This window comes from Astyanax mexicanus, chromosome 17 (assembly GCF_023375975.1).
Source record: "Astyanax mexicanus isolate ESR-SI-001 chromosome 17, AstMex3_surface, whole genome shotgun sequence".
Taxonomy (NCBI): Eukaryota; Metazoa; Chordata; class Actinopteri; order Characiformes; family Acestrorhamphidae; genus Astyanax; species Astyanax mexicanus.
This window is the reverse complement of record NC_064424.1, coordinates 3,969,111-3,989,467: the sequence shown is the minus strand read 5'-3', so window position 1 is coordinate 3,989,467 and position 20,357 is coordinate 3,969,111. Positions and strand designations below refer to the sequence as shown.

Here is a 20,357-nt window from a genome sequence, read left to right as displayed (position 1 = left end):
GGCCCTGAGGGACCCAGACTGGGAGAATTTATAAATAAAGTAATTATTAACCCGAGCAGAGACGTTTTTCTCCATGTCAGCAATAAAACACATCTTTATTTAGAGAACAGAGCAATATCAGCCCTGTTGATCAACAGTGTCCACAAATTCCCATCCATTACTCTGTAGGTAGATAAGTATAGATACTAGGGTTTAATAAAATACTTCTGTAGACGCTTTTTACTCTTTAAGTAAAAGTGTACTTTTAAAAGTACTGGTTTCAAAACTACTTAAAGTATAAAAGAAAAAGTAATATAATGTATTAAGAAGAAAAGCTTGGGCCACGTCCACAGAGTCCTATATAATGAACCTATCCTGTACGGTTAACGGTTAAATTCTTCCTCTTCCTTTATTGGAGCGGTCCTGTTGAGTGCCAGTTTAATCATTATAACGTTTTTGAAGGTCTTTTACTGAACTTGTGAACATTTTGTTCAAAGTTCTTGCCAAACGTATCTCCATTCATTACTCTGTAGGTAGAAGTACAGATACTAGGGTTTAATAAAATACTTCAATAGAAGCGTTTTACTCTTTAAGTAAAAGTGTACTTTTAAAAGTACTGGTTTCAAAACTACTTAAAGTATAAAAGTAAAAGTAATTTGAGGGGAAAAAATGAAGCCATTAAGAACAAAAGCTTAGGCTGCTCCCACAAAGTCCTATCATAAACTTATCCTGTACAACAGAGGAAACTCTACTTTGGTCTTCCTTTACTGGAGCGGTCCTGATGAGTGCCAGTTTCATCATTATAACGTTTTTGAAGGTCTTTTACTGAACTTGTGAACATTTCTTTCTAAAAGTATCTCAGTTCATTACTCTGTAGGTAGAAGTACAGATAATAGTGTTTAATAAAATACTTCTGTAGAAGTTGGCTTTTTACTTTTTAACTAAAAGTGTTTAAAAGTAAAAAGTAATGTAAAAATAAAGCCATTAAGAACAAAAGCTTAAGCCATGCCCACAGAGCCTTATAATGCACTACCCTCCTCCCAAAAACACATTTTCTAAAGGCCATAATGACTATAATGTTAAAATATTAAAATGTTATGGTTAAATATATAATTTGGGATGCACTAGGCTGTTCCCTGTTTCAGATGCATATATACCCATTGTAAATTAATGTATTTTAGTAGAATGTAAATATATTAAAGATATTAAAGCTTAGTTGAGACGTTTCGTATAATAAAACACATTTTGTGCAATAGTTGTAATAGTAACATAATTTGAACTCATTTTAAAACATCAACAATCAATGCATATGTTATTTAGCACACAAAAATTTAAATAAATAAAAACAAATTATCTTCTACTTCTCCTACCTTCCAACCGACATGCACATGAAAGCACTGTACTGTACAGTAGTTTCTGTACAAACCCTGCAGTACTTTAATGAAGAGAACACAGAATTGAGCGTAATATTTTTGCCTGTTTCGCCCTGTGTGTTTTTTTGGGAGAGTGCTTTAATATTAGGAGAATAAGCCGTGCTTAAAATACTGCATCCGTTTGAGATAATGCGGATATTACAGGTATTACATGGCGGGGCTGCTCAATAATAAATCTTCACGAAAGGAGAGGGAGAGAGAGAGGGAGACATAGGGAAAATAGAGAGAAAGGGGATTGTGCAGAGTATCTTTATTTGTTACATCAGTAAATACCACTAAATACTGCTAAATACCACTAAAATACTGCTAAAATACTGCTAGAGATGGCTAAATACCACTAAAATACTTCTACATACTGCTAAAATACTGCTAAATACCACAAAAAATATGGCTAAATCCTGCTAAATACCACTAAAATACTGCTAAATACCACTAAAATACTGCTAAATACCACTAAAATACTGCTAAATACCACAAAAATATGGCTAAATCCTGCTGAATACCACTAAAATACTGTTAAATAACACAAAAATACTGCTACATACTGCTAAAAGACCGCTAAAACTGCCAAAAATACAGCTAAAAATGATAAAAATGTTTTTACCTGGAAGCCATTCTGAGTGTCACAGTCAATGTCTTCCCTCACTTCCCTCACCAAAATATCTTAAATATTTCAGTTCCTTGCTAAATACCACTAAATACAGCTAAAATAGCACTAAATACAGGTAAATACCAATAGATACATGTAAAATAACTCTAATTACCACTAAAATACTGCTAAATACAGTTACAATTGTTCTACATAATACTAAATTCAGCTACAACACTGCTAAATACCATTACAATACAGCTAAACACCACTAAATACTGCTAAATACCACTAAATAAAGATAAAGTACGGCTAAAAAAAACACTAAAATACCATTTAATACAGCTAAAATAACACTAATACAGCTAAAATAAAAAAGCTGAGAGTATCCTTATGTATTCCATTTGTCAATATGAATGAAACGAATCTACATTCTGAACGTCTGCTAAATACCACTAAATACAGCCAAAATAACACTAAACACCACTAATTACGACTAAAATAACACTAATATCACTAAATACAGCTAAATTAACACTATATACTACTAAATACAGCTAAAATAACACTAAATACAGCAAAAATAACACTATATACTACTAAATATAGCTAAAATAACACTAAATACCACTAAATATAGCTAGAATAACACTAAATACAGCTAAATTAACACTATATACTGCTAAATATAGCTAAAATAACACTACATACCACTAAATACAGCTAAAATAACACTAAATACAGCTTAATTAACACTATATACTACTAAATACAGCTAAAATAACACTAAATACAGCAAAAATAACACTATATACTACTAAATATAGCTAAAATAACAAGAAATACCAATAACTGACAATAAATACTACTAAAATAACGCTAAAATAATGCTAAATACAGCTAAATGCACCTACAATACTGCTATATTACTACTAATAATAAAATACAGAATATGTGTGTGTGTGTGATTGTAAGAGAGAGAGAGAGAGAGAGAGAGAGAGAGAGAGAGAGAGAGAGAGAGAGAGAGAGAGAGAGAGAGAGAGAGAGAGAGAGAGAGAGAGAGAGAGAGAAAATAACACGAAATACAAATAAAAACAGCTGAACTAACAATAAATACTACTAAAATACCTCTAAAATTCTGATACATACCACTAAATACATCAACAATACTTCTACATTGCTATTACTAATAAAGCGTGTCTAAATATTAGCCTAGAGGAGATTAAAATACAGAATATACCGCATCCGTTTGAGATAATGCGGATGTGACAGATATTAGACGGCTCTTCATGAATGGAGAGGGTGTGTGTGTGTGTGTGTGTGTGTGAGAGTGAGAGAGAGAGAGAGAGAGAGAGAGGGAGAGACGGGTAATGAATGGACGGTGCTAGTAGAAGACGTCACCTCCATTGTGACGTCGCGGCCCTTTTATGGCGCGAGCGCTGCGCTCCATTCATAAAACGGAAAGAGCGGAGAGCGCGCGCGGTAGTAATGCTCTCGGGAGGATAACACACACACACACACGCATACACACATTGAAACACACAAACACTGAGACACACACACACATACACTTTCTCTCTGTGTGTGTCAGAGTCAGAGAGAGAGACAGACAGCTAGAGGAGAGCGCGCGCTCTGTGGAGGGAGGGACTGTTGGTTGGTCGGGTGGAGGCGCGCGCAAAGACAAGACATCTCTCTCTCCGAACACAACAATAATAACAATAATAGGCAGAAGCAGCAGAAGAATAAAAAGCAGAGGAAGCGCGCACGGGGAGAGGAGGAGAGGAGCATGGTGGCGGGTATGGAGAGCCTGTGTGAGATGGACTGCGGCTCTCTGAAGCGGCTGCTGAAGGAGGACGGCGGCTGTAAGCTGCTGCTGCTGGACTGCAGGTCCTTCCTGGCCTTCAGCGCGGGGCACATCCGCGGCGCCGTCAACGCGCGCGCGAACACCATCGTCCGCCGCCGCGCCAAGGGCTCCGTCAGCCTGGAGCAGATCCTCTCCGGGGACGACGAGGCCCGGTCCCGCCTGCTGGCCGGACTCTACTCCGCCGTCATCCTGTACGACGAGCGGACGCAGGACGCGCGCGCGGTGAAGGAGGACAGCACGCTGACGCTCGTGCTGAACGCGCTGGGGAGGGACACGTTCAGGACGGACGTTTACTTGCTGAAAGGTAAAAAGAACGTTCTTACGTTTCCCCCCCACGTTTTTGTACGCTTTATGATGGTAAAACAGCATTTAAAACCCATAAAAAACAGGTTAAACCTTTAAGATCACCAAACTGGAATTTTAACGTTGAATTAACGTTGGATTTGACGTTGATTTTGAAAAGTAAATCTACGTTGTGAACGTTGATATGGCAACCTTTATTAAACAAATTGCTCACTAAAATTACGGGTTTTCACGCTTTTACGCTTAATGATGGAAAAACAACATTTAAACAACCTTAACATTTAGACAGCCCCAAGCTGGAATTTCAACATTGAATCAACGTTGATGTTATGGTTAAATCAACCTTTGATTTGGTGTTGATTCTGAAAAGTAAATCTACATTGTGAACGTTGATATGGCAACCTTTATTAAACCATAGCTCACTAAAAGTAGAAAATCCTATTGTTAACAGAGGACGGACGCTTACCTGCTGAAAGGTAAAATAACGTTCTTACGTTTTTACGCTTGATGATGGAAAAACAACATTTAAACAACCTTAAAATTAGGGTTTAGACAGCCCCCCAAGCCGGAATTTTAACGTTGAATCAACGTTGATGTTATGGTTAAATCAACCTTGGATTTGGTGTTGATTTTGAAAGGTGAATCAAGGTTGCTAACGTTTAAGTAACCATCATCAAGTAGATTGTTGTACATCAAGTAGCTGTAGTAAATCTACAGAGTATAAAGAATGTTTTCCACCACTACTAATCTGATTCAACATCTGATCTCAAAAACACTAAAACAGTAAAACTAATAGAACATGCAATTATAAAGCTTTTAATTACTGCAAATGGAAATAAAATCACTTTTTCATCCCTCAATCCAACTGTTTTTAAAATTAGATGCTGATTAAATGTAAAATTGAAAAGGCAGAAGGTTAAAGACATTATGTTGATTCAACGTTAAATTTTAACATTTGCAACATTGGCACAACCATGTAACATTAAATGTTGTTTCAATGCTGTTTCAACGTTGTTTCAATGTTGTAACAACAACAGATATTACTTCCCAGCTGGCACACAACCGACCTTAAATGTTAAAATGTGGTTGAAATATGATTAAAGTAATGTCTGTTGTTCTTTCAACATTTAAATAACATTGAAACAACATTTAATGTTAAAAGGTTGTGCAAACTTTGAAATTGTAACATTGAATCAAAATGATGTATTCAACCTTCTGTCTTTTGAATTAGCATTTTACAATTTTACATCAGAAGACAATTTCAAAAAACGTTTGGATGGATGGAGGTATGTTAGTTTGACTGTTTTAGTGTTTTTGAGATCAGATGTTCAGTGATCAGATTGGTGGTGGTGGGGAACGTTTATTAAACGTTAAATGGACAACGTTGAAACAATGTTGCCATATCGAAGTTGATTCACTTTTCAAAAACAACACCAAATCCAGTGTTCAGTATGTGACATATATGTTCCAATTGTTCCAATAGATTCCATATATACATATAGTTCAGTACAGTTTTTGTGCATGTGTCATTTTATAATATTTCATATATATGTACATATGTTAATTACATTTGCGTATGTGATGGAAAAACAACATTTATTGTTTAACATTGCATAATATGTTTATTTAATATATTAGCTTTTGAATAGTTAGGCTGAGCTCTTCTATTCTATTCATTTACTATGATTCCTACCCTCATAAATAATTATATAAATGAATACAGTACAGGCTATAAGAATAGATACAAACACATACTGTACATATAAAACTAATATAAATAATAATAAGGAGGCTAAAAATTATACTGAAAACACAAACCTTATTCTTATAGTCTTATTGTCTATTGTTGGCGATGTATTGTTTGCGGTGTGTATCTGAATACTCTCCTGTTCCTTTGTTGTTGCTGTTGTATTGAGAATAGTAAGTGTTGCCAGGGCTGCTCACAGAAGCAGCTCCTCCACAGTAATGATGTAATGCTCACACAAAGCCCTGACTGACTGACTGACTGAATGCATGAATGGCTGAATGAATGGCTGGGTGTGTGCGCAGTTACTCAGCTAGCTAAGCAACCAGGAGCTAATGCTACTGAATATTATTATTACTATAGATTTCATTTTCATCCAGATATCTAATGTGTTCAATGCGAAAATAATATACATCATTAGTACATCTATACATCTGTGTGTTTAAAATAATGGGAGCTAAGTTTTACAAATGTAATATTATTTAAATCATTTATTTTATTTAAAACATGTTTGTTTGACTGTTAACTGCATTTATATATGCATTTAATATAGATTTTATAATAGAATATTAGATGTCTTCCTTTGTGTGAATAACAGACAGAAAAAAAGCATTCTTATATTTTTCTGTATACTTTTTTTATTTATTACAAACCATGGCCTTTAAATATCACTCTCTAAACATTATAATCCTATTTTAATCTGTAGCAAAAAAGCTTCATATTATAGGTGGTAAAATGTCTACAGCTTGCATTTATTTTGTCCTGACTTAACTTGCCATATATCATTTATCCTGTGATTAGCAATATAGTTTATTATATTTATATATGATATAGTATGTATACTCATAAGGTGAAATATGCACCTTATATTATTATCTCATACATACATACTGTAGCCTACCACATGCCCTTTGACTAATGTATATATGTATGTATGTGTATATATATATATATATATATATATATTGCACTATTTACAAATACAGAACAATACACCATTTTTTTCCCATATATTAATAAATCAATGATTCTACATGCAGTGATATCAATATTATATATATTAGAGTACCATAACCGTTATTGGGTAGATACCATATGGTAGATATTGGCATGAAAAATTTTAACCATGTATCAAGCAGCAAAAATTTATCAGCTTTATGTATGTAAAATGTAACTTAACAATAATAATAGTGATATTTTATATATATATATATATATATATATATATATATATATATATATATATATATATATATATATATATATAAGTTTGTGGAATAATGTGCTAGACAGCTATACAGGAAATGCAAAATTGAGCTTATTTATAAGCTTAACTTGAAGATCTTGAATATTTACTCTCGTTTGGTGTTTTTTTTGTTTGTTTTTACACCACAGGTGGATATGACAGATTCTGCTCTCAGTATCCAGACTACTGTTTAAAGAGCAGGACGCTGCCCGTGCCCAGCACCGTGTCCAGCACCTCCTGCGGCACGCCCCACCACGACCAGGTCGGTGCGCTCGGCCGGACGAGCTGTTTTCTAGCGTTTTTTAGAGTGTTTGTGTTTTACTGCTGTCAGGAGCTTCCTGGCTGATATCTGTTCCCCTGCTCTTTTACTCATCGACCGTTTCCTGCCATCGCTGTGTGAAAGAGGCCAGCGGTGACATAACACCGGCCTGCGTCGATAGATCATTTCCGCTTCCGGAGAAAAAGCACAGGATGATATTATGGCTTGTTTAAAAGCTACACCGTCTCCATCCTGCTGTTTATGTGTAATATAATCCGGGCAGAGGTGGAATAAATGAGATTAATTTGACGTTTCCTGCGGATGGAATGTAGAGTGGAAGTGCGCTGACTGAACTCGGTTTTAGCTCGGTTAGGTCTGATACAATAACTGCAATATCGATTTATCGTACAATAAATGAACATAACCTTAATAATTTTTGATAATCGTGATATTGTGTACATCTATTGTGTTTATTTGTATGTTTGTATGTTCACATACATAACAGTGAACCGTACTTTAGCCAGTTCTGGTTTTAGTGACACTAATTATAATAAATTATTATTTATTTTTTGCGCTGTCTTTAAAAAGTGTATAATAACTTCTTTATGCTTTTTTATTCTGTTATCATTATGTCAGTGGCATTTAATAGTCTTAAAATTACAAAAATATTGTGTATCGCAATAATTTCTGGGACAATATATCGTCCACAAAAAAATCTTATCGTGACAGGCCTAAGCTTGGTCTAGCTTTAGTGCTTACAATAGAATTAGAAATTGGAAATGCTTTATTTTATTATTTTAAATCTTTTAAAAAGTGTATTCCTATTTACACCAAAATGCTCCTTAACACAAAGCTGTGGACAAATATTTTTGAGAGTTTTTGGGAGTATATTGAGTATTATGAACAAAAAAAACATTTAAAAAAAAAATTATTTTGCTATTTTTGTTTGCGAAAACATTATAAGAACATTTAGCAACGTTTAGCCTGCAGCATTACAGAAATAAAGTTCCAGAAAAATGTTTTAAAGAGAAATAAAAATAATGGTTTGAATCTCTTTATTATTTATTAGAATGTTTCCCAGATAATGCTCCCAGCTAACATTATGGAACATTATGGAAAAGTTAAAAGTAAAATACCCTAAACTATAAATAAAAACTCTAACTTTTTTTAACTCTAACGTTCAGAAAACATTCTACTAACCAAAAATTATTAGCTAGGTAGTGCATTCATTCCTATTTCCATCAAAATTCTGCTACTTAATGTAATTGTATGTGTGCGGAGATTTGGGAGTTTGTGGAATAATGAGCTAGACAGCTACATTAGAAATGTAAAATTGAGTTAATTTCTTTATTTCTTTATTTTCAGGGTGGACCCGTGGAAATCTTACCCTTCCTGTTTCTGGGCAGTGCCCTCCACGCCTCTAAAAAGGACATGCTGGACGGTATGGGGATCTCTGCTTTACTGAACGTGTCTTCGAACTGTCCAAACCACTTCGAGGGGGCGTACCAGTACAAATGCATCCCGGTGGAGGACAACCATAAAGAGGACATCAGCTCCTGGTTCATCGAAGCTATCGAGTTCATAGGTAAAGCTCGTTAATTCATTTATTTGGGTTAATTTAATCAAATTTAGCATATTTTTTAGATGTTTCTCATTTTAAATGCAGATGAACTGGGCAGGAAGAGAGTTGGGTAGGGTGTTGGATTGTTGGTGAACTGGTTTCGCTGTGTGTTAAGTGTGAATGGTTTGGTATTAATCAGTGATTAACAGACTCATCTGTAGTCCTATTGGGCGTGTCCCTCAGCTTCTGAAACTCACCTTCAGTGTGTAGTCATTCCCCCCCCCCAGGCTACTTTAGATACTTTAGATAATTTAGGTAAACTTGTAGCTCATACTGTATGTATATTGTTATGATGATGATTACCCACCTGGCCTCCATGTTGTAGGCTGTAAGAACAATATGCATTATTGTTACAATGAGTTAATAACTCATAATTATTTGGCTCTATTCTATATTGTTCATTCTATAATGTATTTTCTTTCTCCATCTTTTTTTAATCTATATTTTAGTTTAATGAAATGAAAGGAAATCTAAATACAAATCTGATTTATTCTCCATAATGACCATAATTCTAAATAGAATTATTGAGCAAAGCAGCTGATCAAGCAAAAACTAAAAAAAAAACTTACATAGGCATAAATATTGTTTTTTATATAAATTTAAGTTTAAAGTTTAAACTTTACTTAAAACTTTATTTAAGGCAACCAGTTTCCTCAGATGACTGAAGTGAATTAACTAATCCCGATTTACAGTGTAAAATACAGCTCTGGATAAAAAAAATAAGAGATCACTTAAAAATGATTAGTTTCTTTGATTTTACCAAATTGAAAATCTTTGGAATATAATCAATAGGAAGATGGATGATCACAAGCCATCAAACCACCAAACTGAACTGCTTGAATTTTTGCACCAGGAGTAAAGCAGCATAAAGTTATCCAAAAGCAGTGTGTAAGACTGGTGGAGGAGAACATGATGCCAAGATGCATGAAAAAAAAAAACTGTGATTAAAAACCACCAGGGTTATTCCACCAAATATTAAAACTTTATGAATATGAACTTGTTTTCTTTGCATTATTTGAGGTCTGAAAGCTCTGCATATTTTTTGTTATTTCAGCCATTTCTCATTTTCTGTAAATAAATGCTCTAAATGACAATATTTTTATGTGGAATTTGGGAGAAATGTTGTCTGTAGTTTATAGAATAAAACAACAATATTAATTTTATTCAAACATAAACCTATAAATAGCAAAATCAGAGAAACTGATTCAGAAACTCAAATGGTTTCTTCATTTTTTTCCAAAACTGTGCTGTACAATTCAGAATTCAGAAATGCATTATTTATATATTATTTTAATTTATTTAAACTCCTTATTTCCTAGTGTTTTTATTTCCAGCCATATATCTCTTCTTAATATATTCTAAAAAATGTGTGTGTGGAAATTTGGGAATCACTATAATGAACTAAATAAAACAAAAGAAAAATGCTATTTTTTTAAGAGTACTGTTTTCATGTTTTTGAGAACTGTAAATAAATGACTGTGATTTTTTATTTTAAATCTGTGAATGGCTCAGTGCTGATCAGTGATTAACAGACTCATCTGCATCACAGAACTCCTTATGTTAGCGATTCTCACACCTACTGTTTTAATCCATCACCCATTTCCTCCTCCAGCCGAGCGGCTGCTGGCTGTGCATTCATTTAAACAGGCCAGTAACGGGTGATTTATTATAATACACTGGAGCAAAAGGTGCTTTTGGTGTTGTTTAGACTAAAACATGCTTTGGGTAAATGTAAAATACAAAATGTGTGGTTTAATCCCTTAAAATGACGGTCTAGGCGATACAAAACCCTATTTTGTTCTGCAGTAAAATAGTTAAGTTTTTTGCATTCTGGGAATTGAAGGGTAATTTAAGGGAAATCTCTGCCTGTTTTCTCTTTACTCTACTTTATAATAATGAATAATTCCAGATCAGTAACAGAAATCAATCAGGAATCAAACCCAAATTCTGCAGGTTTAAAAAAATTGAGGCGTAAAAACTCAGGAAAAAAAGAGACAATTTTATGATATATTATATATATTTTCATTATATTTTGACATTAGAAGATATACTTATATACTATTATACTATTTATTTTTTATGTTTTCTATTACAATTACAATTATGCTTTTCTGTAATATTTATTATCAATCATGAAAGCTTTTTATGTAATGCTTGAATAGAAATCCTCAAGATTTAAGCAGAAATTTTTTTGTCTTTTTTTAAAGTGTTTTAGAGGAGACGGTACAGATGTGCTGCTGTTCTGCTGCAGCTGTGTGAACGTGTGTGTGTGGGTGTACTGTATGCTTACTGCTGAATGTGTGTTTGTGGAATAATGAGCTAGACAACTTGACTGGAAATGCAAAATTGAGTTTATTATTTATATATTTATTTATTATTTTATTTGAAGAATATTGAATTTCTGTGTTTGTTTCTTTATGTGTTTGTTCTGCTGTTGTGCTGCTGTGTGTACATGTGGATGGATAGATGGAGAAATGGGTGGATGAATGGATGGGTGGGTGGAAGCCCCTCAGACGAGGATTTCCAGGGCTGTGGGCGGGGGATCCTTGAGATTTGACTGTAGTGCAGCAGCAGCAGCAGCAGAAACACATCATCCGCAGTAAAACAGCACCCTAAAGTAGGCTTGCCGCATTTGAGAGCTTCTTTCTTAGGTGTGTGTGTGTGTGTGTGTGTGTGTATGTGGCGGGGGGTGTAAGTGAATGTGTGTATGCCTGCGTCAGAGTGTGGTGCAGCTAAGGGACCAAAGTCTGACTCATCCACCATTCGAGGGTACTCAGTTCTCTCAGATCAGTGTGTGTGTGTGTGTGTGTGTGTGTGTGTTAGAGCATCAAGCTGTATGTCAGTTAGTCAGTGAGTCTCTATATAGTCGATGTGGAAGCTGAAAGCACAGCCAGGTTAAAAGCTGCGTTATTTTGTACAGTAAATAGGGAAAAAGGGCGATATGTCCCTAAAATAATATTGCGATATTTCGTGCTCTTGGCGATATGACAAAACACTGAATAAAAAACTTATTTCAAGAATAAACAACTGCAACGAAAAATTAAAATAAAATTTTATTATTGCATATGATATGATCTGGCACACCCCTAACTGAGATATTAAAATATACAATAATTTTATCAGATTTGTATCAGAAGTCAATGATCCAGAATGATCAGTCATGATACTAATAAAATTAATAATTCATTCAAATTAAAGTAAAATAAATGATACTGGACAGATATAACCTGTATCTAGTAAATATATAATGTGAAATTATGAGAACAGTGTGAATTTTTATTTTGCTAAAAACAGTAAAAAAAATAATTAAAAAAAGTAGAACCCTGATGTGATAATTAGGGGTGGGTGATATAGCACCATATTTCAGGGTTTAATATGATATTATCGAGTACGATACGGTATGGAACAGCCCTAGTGAAAAATAACTGAAACAGAGCTTGTGATTGGTTGATATTTATGATATTTTTCAGTCAGACTCTCTGTCCATTTCCTCTTTTGTCTTGTCATCAGTTTCTCAGTTCTTCAGTAATTAGCAGCTGGTTAGTGATAGCAGGGCGTTTGTGTGTGTGTGTGTGTGTGTGTGTGTGTGTGTGGGTTTGATCTGGGTGAATCATTTAGAGTTTAGTGAGTTGGTGGTGGTTCTGCAGTGAGTCAGTTCTATAGATGTTATTATAAGAAATATAAAAAATACAGTAGATTTTAACTGTGTATATAAATTACTTTATAAAAGAAGACAAAATGCTTTAAAATGTGTAATTTAATAAAATATGTACTCAGTGTAGAAGGGCAGATGGAATAAAAAACAGTTAAACAGAATTTATATCAAATAAATTATATAAAAAGTATTACTAAGATTGTGGCAATATTTGCTATACTATGCTCCCTTTGCAATAAAAAAATCCTGCATTTCTAAATTGTTTGGATATAAAGTTACATAATTAATTGACCAATAGAAATGCTGCTTCAAAATAAGTTAATAAAATATAAAATGTACACACAGCTTGTCTTGTTCAGATAGATAGATAGATAGATAGATAGATAGATAGATAGATAGATAGATAGATAGATAGATAGATAGATAGATAGATAGACAGAGATTTCACCTTAAATCACCAACAGTCCACATAAAACTACCATAAACCTGGATTCTTATTTGAATATTCTGTTCCACCTTAAAAGCTAAAGACGTAAAGTACAAAGTGCCAAAAAATACTTCTTCAGTTTAAGGCTTGTGCATACCACAGCAGCAATTAAGGTGTAATGGTAAATTAGCTGCATTTAAGGTGGAATTGTAAATTAGCAGCACTTAAGTTGGAGTGGTAAATTATGTAAAATGTTCCAGGCATAAGTATGGATGAGTATATATAGAAATAATATATATAAAAATAATATATATAAAATATATATAAAAACTAGTGTGGTTCTGAACTTAATTAGCAGGGGTCAGACCACCCAATCCCCCACCACTGTAATTCACACCCAGGGTTTAACCTTAAATGGTCCTAAATTCCCTTAGTTATTATTATTATTATTATTATTATTATTATTATTATTATTATTATTATTATTATTATTATTATTATTATTATGCATCTTTTCCTTTGTTTGTTACACTTACAGCATCACCATCATCTCTAACCATAACTTATAGCTTTTAATTAGATCTTTATTAGATTTTTATCTGTCTGGTTTTGACTGTATTTTTATTCTATCATAATTTTCATTTATCTTTTTTTTGAGTATTATATTTTATTAAAGTTCATTTTAAAATTTTCTATGTAAAACACTTTGAGCTGCATTTTTATGTATAAAAAGTGCTATATAAATAAAGTTTATTATCATTATTATTATTAACCCTGTCCTCCTCTTCTGTCTCCAGACTCCATCAAAGACTCGAACGGGCGCGTGCTGGTGCACTGCCAGGCGGGCATCTCTCGCTCGGCCACCATCTGCCTGGCCTACCTGATGAAGAAGAAGCGCGTGCGCCTGGAGGAGGCCTTCGAGTTCGTCAAGCAGCGGCGCAGCATCATCTCGCCCAACTTCAGCTTCATGGGTCAGCTGCTGCAGTTCGAGTCGCAGGTTCTGGCCACCTCCTGCGCTGTGGAGGCCGCCAGCCCGTCCGCCACTCTGGGGCCCAAGTCTTCCTCCTCGCCCAACTCTCCGTACATCTTCAGCTTCCCGGTGTCGGTGGTGCCGCACGGACAGCCCAGCAGCCTGTCGTACCTGCAGAGCCCCATAACCACCTCGCCCAGCTGCTGATGAAGCGCCGGGGGAGGCCGGCGGAGCCTCTGTACGGACTGTAAACGGACAGAACGAGGTACGATAGACTGAGAAAAAAAAGGAGAAAGACCTCGATATAACCAGCACTGCGGAGGATACCTGCTTGATGTTTGATGTCCTTCCTCTCCTGGGAGATCCGGGAGAGAACCGAGAGATAACAAAGAGATAACCGGAAGATCATTAGACTTCCTGTCTGGTTATCTGTCTGGTTGAACAGACAGGACTAGGACTTTTGCTCGGTTGGTTAGTTAGTTGGTTGGTTGGTTCTCTTCGCCCAAAATAATAGAAAAAAGAAATAAAACGAAGAACGAAGTACTTTAAGAAAAGCTTTGAGGTTCATTCGATAGAAAAAGTGAACGATTATGGATTCAACTAAAAAGAGAAAGGTTTCGAAAGCAGTGCATCCTTTTTTCTTATTTAGAAAAAGAAAAAAAACGCTACCCAAGGGTTCTTCCAAAGCCCAAAACCCAAAGCCCAAAGCCCCACCTCTTCTTTTCTTTTTTCTTCCTCTCTCTTTATTCTATATCTCTTTCTGAGAGCAAAGAGCAGAAGAGGACTTGAACACTCTCCACTTATCCATTTATCAGTTTATCAATTTATCCAATCACCCCCTCCTCCCAAAAACCCAAGCGGAAAGAGGAAAGAAAGACCTGAGAGAATGAGTTGAGTTGAGTTGAGTTGAGATGGACCTGTATCTGAACCTGGACCTGCTGGAGCTCTAAAACAGGAGCTTTCGTCTGTTGGTTTTGTCTTGAGTTTGTTTCGTTATTTCCTTATTTCTGTTGGTCAGTGCCTTGCACACACAGAGAAAGTACAGGACATTCCACAGGACATCTACAGGACCTCTACAGGACGTCTGCAGGCTCCTCTAAGCAATTGTCCTGCACACAGCCTTTCCCCCCAAACCCACAAAGAGTCAAGAAGCTACTACTGGAAGGCAGACTGATGGAAGAATATTGCAAAAAGTTGCAACAAGAAAAAGAAAATTGCATTTCGTTCTGCAATACAGACAAACAGATATAAAGACAGACAAACAGACAGACATGTTCATCTATCTGTTCAACTCTCCGCGTCTCTCACCGCAAAACTAGAGCAATAATCTCTTCTACTTTCTCCTGCCTCTTCCGAGTTTCCACCAAAGCACTGTCGAAGCCCGCGTCTCAGCGTCCGTCACAATGTACGATCTGCGCTTTCTAGTGATTTTTCTCTCTCTGGTTCTGATTTTGATTTGATTTAATTTAATAGCTTTGATTTGTACAGTGTATTTGTACAGTAGCAGACCCAGACATTATTTCTGCTGTTGCCTTACAGAGAATGACTGTGGAATTCTCCAGTACAGAATGTTTATCTTTATTTCTTCTTTTTTGGAAATAATGTAAAAAACATTATTACAGTACAGAGAAGACACTGACACTGTTTTTTTGTTCACATGCACTTCATAATCCGATTCGTTACTGAATTACTCATTTCTGCGGTCTTTGTAATCTGATTATTCAAGTATTCATGTAAAACCATATTTCGTTTTCTTTTTTTCGGTTTTGGAGTAAGATTTAAAAATCTGATCAATCAAAAAAGCTAGATTTTAGCTCAGTAATCAGATTTCTCAGTACCTGTATATTCAGTATCGATCATAATCAGATTTGTACTGTTTAAATCTGCAGACTATTCAAGTAGTTATGTTAACAGCATAGTCCAATTTCCATAGTCCAGATTCAGAAAACTGAGTTTCAAAGCATCAGATTACTGGAAAACGCTGATGTTCTGCAGAAATCTGATTATTCAAGTATTTATATAGCTTTTTTTCAGTTGTGGCGTAACATCTAAAAATCTGATTAAGAAATCCTATCAATCAAAATCGCTGGATTTTAGCTCAGTAATCAGATTTCTCAGTGCCTGTATGTATATATATTCAGGATAGGTCTGATTACTGACCTACTCATTCAAACTATCAACATTTCCCCATTACCTGATTACCCAGATGTAAATGTGTTGATCATAATCAGATTTCTGCTCTTTAAATCAGCAGACTATTCAAATAGTCATGTTAACAGCACAGTTTTACAGAAAATCTAGAAATCAGATTCAGAAATCTGATAAAGAGAGCACAATTATGTATATTTACTCGTTGATTTCAAAACATAAAGATCTGATTACTGACCTACTGATAGAAACAGTAATCAGATTACTGGCGAATGCTGATGTTCTGCAGAAATCTGATTATTCAAGTAGTCGACTTTTGTCGCTTTTTGCAGATAATCTAGAAAACTGATTATGGAATCTGATCACATGTATATTTATTGGTTGGTTGCAAAGCAAATATCTGATTATAAATCTGATTTGACCTACGGGATCTTTTCCCCATTATCTGATTACCCACATGTAAATGTGTTGATTAGAGTACTGACAAACTTTGTAATCCATTTATAATCAGATTTCTGCAATTTATATCTACAGAGTATTGAAGTAATAGAGTAAAATTTAGAAATCAGATAGAGAGCAGAACTATATTTATATCTTTATTGACTGACTTCAGAAAGTAAATATCTGATTACTGACCTACTTAATTTAAACAGTAATCAGATAAATGGCAAAATCTGATGTTCTGCAGAAATCTGATTATTCAAGTAGTCGAGTTTTGTATTTTTTTGCAGATAATCTAAAAAACTGATTATGGAATCTGATCACATGTATATTTATTGTCTGGTTGCAGAGCAAAAATCTGATTACTGACCTGCTCATATACACTCCTGTAAAAGTGGGAGTTTTCTCACTGTCTGATTACCCAAATTCATGTAAACACATTAATCGGATTAGTAAAAAAATCACTATATTTTATAGGTGTTCTGCAGTAATCGGATTATGAAGTGCATGCTGTACGGAGGGACCTCAGATCGGATTTTGATAGGCCACTTGATAGTCTAACCACTGTAACTTTCCTTTACTTTAAATTCTAACGTGTGTACGAACTTTTTTGGGTCCTGTGAACTCTATACTGCCCCCACAGGTCTGATTTAGTCGAACCACCTACGCTTATATTAGTATATTAATATATTAGTATATTAGACTGAATACACTGGAGATTGGAGATTGTGTGTGAAGGTTGTGATGCCCACGGTTCAAGGCCTTCTTTACGTTTTCGATATATGTCTGTTCACATCTGCAGTTTTTACGATAATTTTCAGTTTTTTACATTAAATTTTGCGTGAAAAGTTAACGCAGTTCTATACCTGAGTCTGGGATCTGCATCTGAACTAGGGCTGCACGATATATATATATATAGCATCGATATTTCACAATATATAAATGCACAATAGTCACAGTTATCACGATATATTGGCCACGATAATGATATCACGATACTGCGATACTTAATATAAAAATATGTATATATATATAAATCAGCAAATACCAGGAATTAATTATGGCTTTATTAGTGTCAGTTTCACAAATTTTGACAACCAATATTCAAAAACCATACAATATATCGCAATATCGATATATTGTCCCATCCCTAATACCTACCAGATTACTGATTAACAATTAACAATCTACCTAATACTAATTGTATTGGATACACAGACTTTAATACATTATTAACTCATTGTTTTATACATTTTAGGCCTTTTTTTCATAGACCCTAAAATAGAGCCCTGTGGAACTCAATATAAACATATAAATATGATCAAATATTGCCAAATAATTTGTACAGGATTAAAAACAGAATAATATAAAAGGCCTACAGTTCTAAAGATTAATATAAAGAATTCTTAGATCATGGAGGTCTGGTGTAGTTTGGTGTTTTAATATAAATTTAAATTTTATACATTTTGATATCTCGCTATATATACAGCTCTAAAAAGAAATGAAGAGAGCACTTCAGTTTCTGAATCAGTTTCTCTGATTTTGCTATTTATAGGTTTGTGTTTGAGTAAAATAAACATTATTGTTTTATTCTATAAACTACAGACAACATTTCTCTAAAATTCCCAAAGTTTAACAAGTTCAGAAATCAATATTTGGTGGAATAACCCTTTCGTGTTTTTTTTTAATCACAGTTTTTTTTCATGCATCTTGGCATCATGTTCTCCTCCACCAGTCTTACCCACTGCTTTTGGATAAATTTATGCTGCTTTACTTCTAGTGCAAAAACTCGAGCAGTTCATTTTGGCTTCCTCTTGATTATATTCCAGAGGTTTTTAATTTGGTAAAATCAAAGAAACTCATTTTTATCATTTTTAATGATGGTCTCTTTTCATTTTTTTCCAGAGTTTTATAGATCTATATATATTGCAATGGCAATTTGTTCCCCTCAGTATCATGCAGCCCTAATCTGAAGCCCTGCTCTGATTAAGTTTATTTTACCATTTCAATAGAGTTTAAAAGCCTCCCTCCTCGTCTCCTCTTTCCTATTGAATGTGGGCACCTTTTCTAGAGCACTTTTAAGGGATGCAATATTGTATTACTGATGCGTTTTTAGATGATATTTGTTTTGCACACACTCGGAGTAGCGACAGCTGATTTACTGTGCATTGTTACACCCAGTAGAGCTTTACTTTTGTGTATGTAAATGATGATGATGATGATGATGATGATGATGAGATGGTCTGTCACCAATCACTGATGAATGCAATACTATTTTTACTGTATCTCGTCTGAACTGAAATGTTTGTTTAGTCTCGACTGCCCACGGAAATATCATTCGGAAGGGTTCGATTTTTAAAACCTTGCCCTGTTTTTTGTTGTATATGTATATTTTATTTATTCCTTGATTTCCATGGTTAAATATATAAAAAAAACAATGTTCTTTAATGAAGGTCTTGTGTGCTTCTTTGGAAACACTTAACATCTTAACATAGGCTACGTTCACATTACATCAAATCAGGTAATGTGAACTCAAATCAGATTTGAGTCACTTTCATATTGGTCCTAAATCAGATATGTATTCAGTCTATGGACATGTGACATGAATGTGAACGGTCAAATCAATTTTTCCGAATTCATGTTTCTTTTTTAATGCTTCTACGCATTAGCATTAGCGCTACGTGCTTCTCTCTCGTACCCACACACTGCATCTCTTGGTGCAGCTGTGCAGCTATAGCTGCAAAAAAAAAAACAAACAGCAAAAGCAAACCACCTGTCCTTTTTTCTCCTCCTGGAGCTGAGCATGAACTTCAGAGCAGCTGTTTACTCTCCACTCCAGCAAAAGATGCTCCACATATGAGCTGCTAACTCATCCATTTCCCTTTATAAAGCTACGAGTCTCTCGTCTCTCTAATGTGAGGTTTTTTTTTGTTGTTGGTGAAGAAGGAGACGTTTATACAGGTATCAATGTGCAGCATGTGAGACGATTCAGGAACAGATTCGTTCACATTACATACAGATACAGATCACTTACATTTACAGTGAATGTGAACCGACAAGATAGACGAATCTGATCTGAGCAAAAAAATCTGATTTGAGCAAAGTGGCTTGTAATGTGAATGTAGCCATAAGGTATCAGGGCTGAGCGATATGATCCTGAAAATAATATTCTGGTATTTTTGAGTTAACAATATAAAAAAAAAAACACTGAGAAATACTGAATTGATTTTAAGACTATACTACAGTAATAAAATAAATGATTAAATGTTACATAATATTAACTAAAAAAAAAGACCATACAGTAGGGGTGTAAAGATATGGCTCTAAAATAATATCACAATATTTCATGGTATTTTTTGTGATAACGATACTCTTGGCGATATGAAAAAAAAAACACTGAATTAAAAAAATATATTTCAAGAATTTACTACTGCAACAAAATTACATTTTATTTAATTACTGCATACTATATGACGTGACACACCCCTAACTGAGATATTAAAAAATACAGGAATTTAATCAGATTTGTAACAGAAGTCAACGATCCAGAATGATCAGTCATGATACTAATAATAATGCACTCCAAATATCTCCATATATCCAGGACTAAAGTAAAATAAATGATACTGGACAGATATAATCTGTCTCTAGTAGATATATATAATGGGAAATGAGAAC

At 34.5% G+C, this 20,357-nt stretch overlaps 1 protein-coding gene across 1 annotated transcript; it reads left to right on the top strand.

Annotated features, from left to right (window-relative positions):
* Nucleotides 1-3,471: 3,471 nt before the first annotated feature.
* Nucleotides 3,472-19,127, top strand: dusp4 (dual specificity phosphatase 4). Its single transcript, XM_007239594.4, has 4 exons — nucleotides 3,472-4,169; nucleotides 7,308-7,420; nucleotides 8,783-9,002; nucleotides 13,918-19,127. Exons 1-4 carry the CDS (start codon nucleotides 3,788-3,790, stop codon nucleotides 14,295-14,297), a joined length of 1,095 nt encoding a protein of 364 aa, XP_007239656.1. The 5' UTR covers nucleotides 3,472-3,787; the 3' UTR covers nucleotides 14,298-19,127.
* The last annotated feature ends 1,230 nt before the right edge of the window (nucleotides 19,128-20,357 follow it).

What these genes read in the sequence shown, in the direction of transcription:
- dusp4 (XM_007239594.4), top strand. Translation starts at nt 3,788, where the DNA reads ATGGTGGCGGGTATGGAGAGCCTGTGTGAGATGGACTGCGGCTCTCTG. An exon ending in GGACGTTTACTTGCTGAAAG is followed by an intron (nt 4,170 to 7,307) that starts GTAAAAAGAACG and finishes TTTACACCACAG; the next exon opens with GTGGATATGACAGATTCTGC. An exon ending in GCACGCCCCACCACGACCAG is followed by an intron (nt 7,421 to 8,782) that starts GTCGGTGCGCTC and finishes CTTTATTTTCAG; the next exon opens with GGTGGACCCGTGGAAATCTT.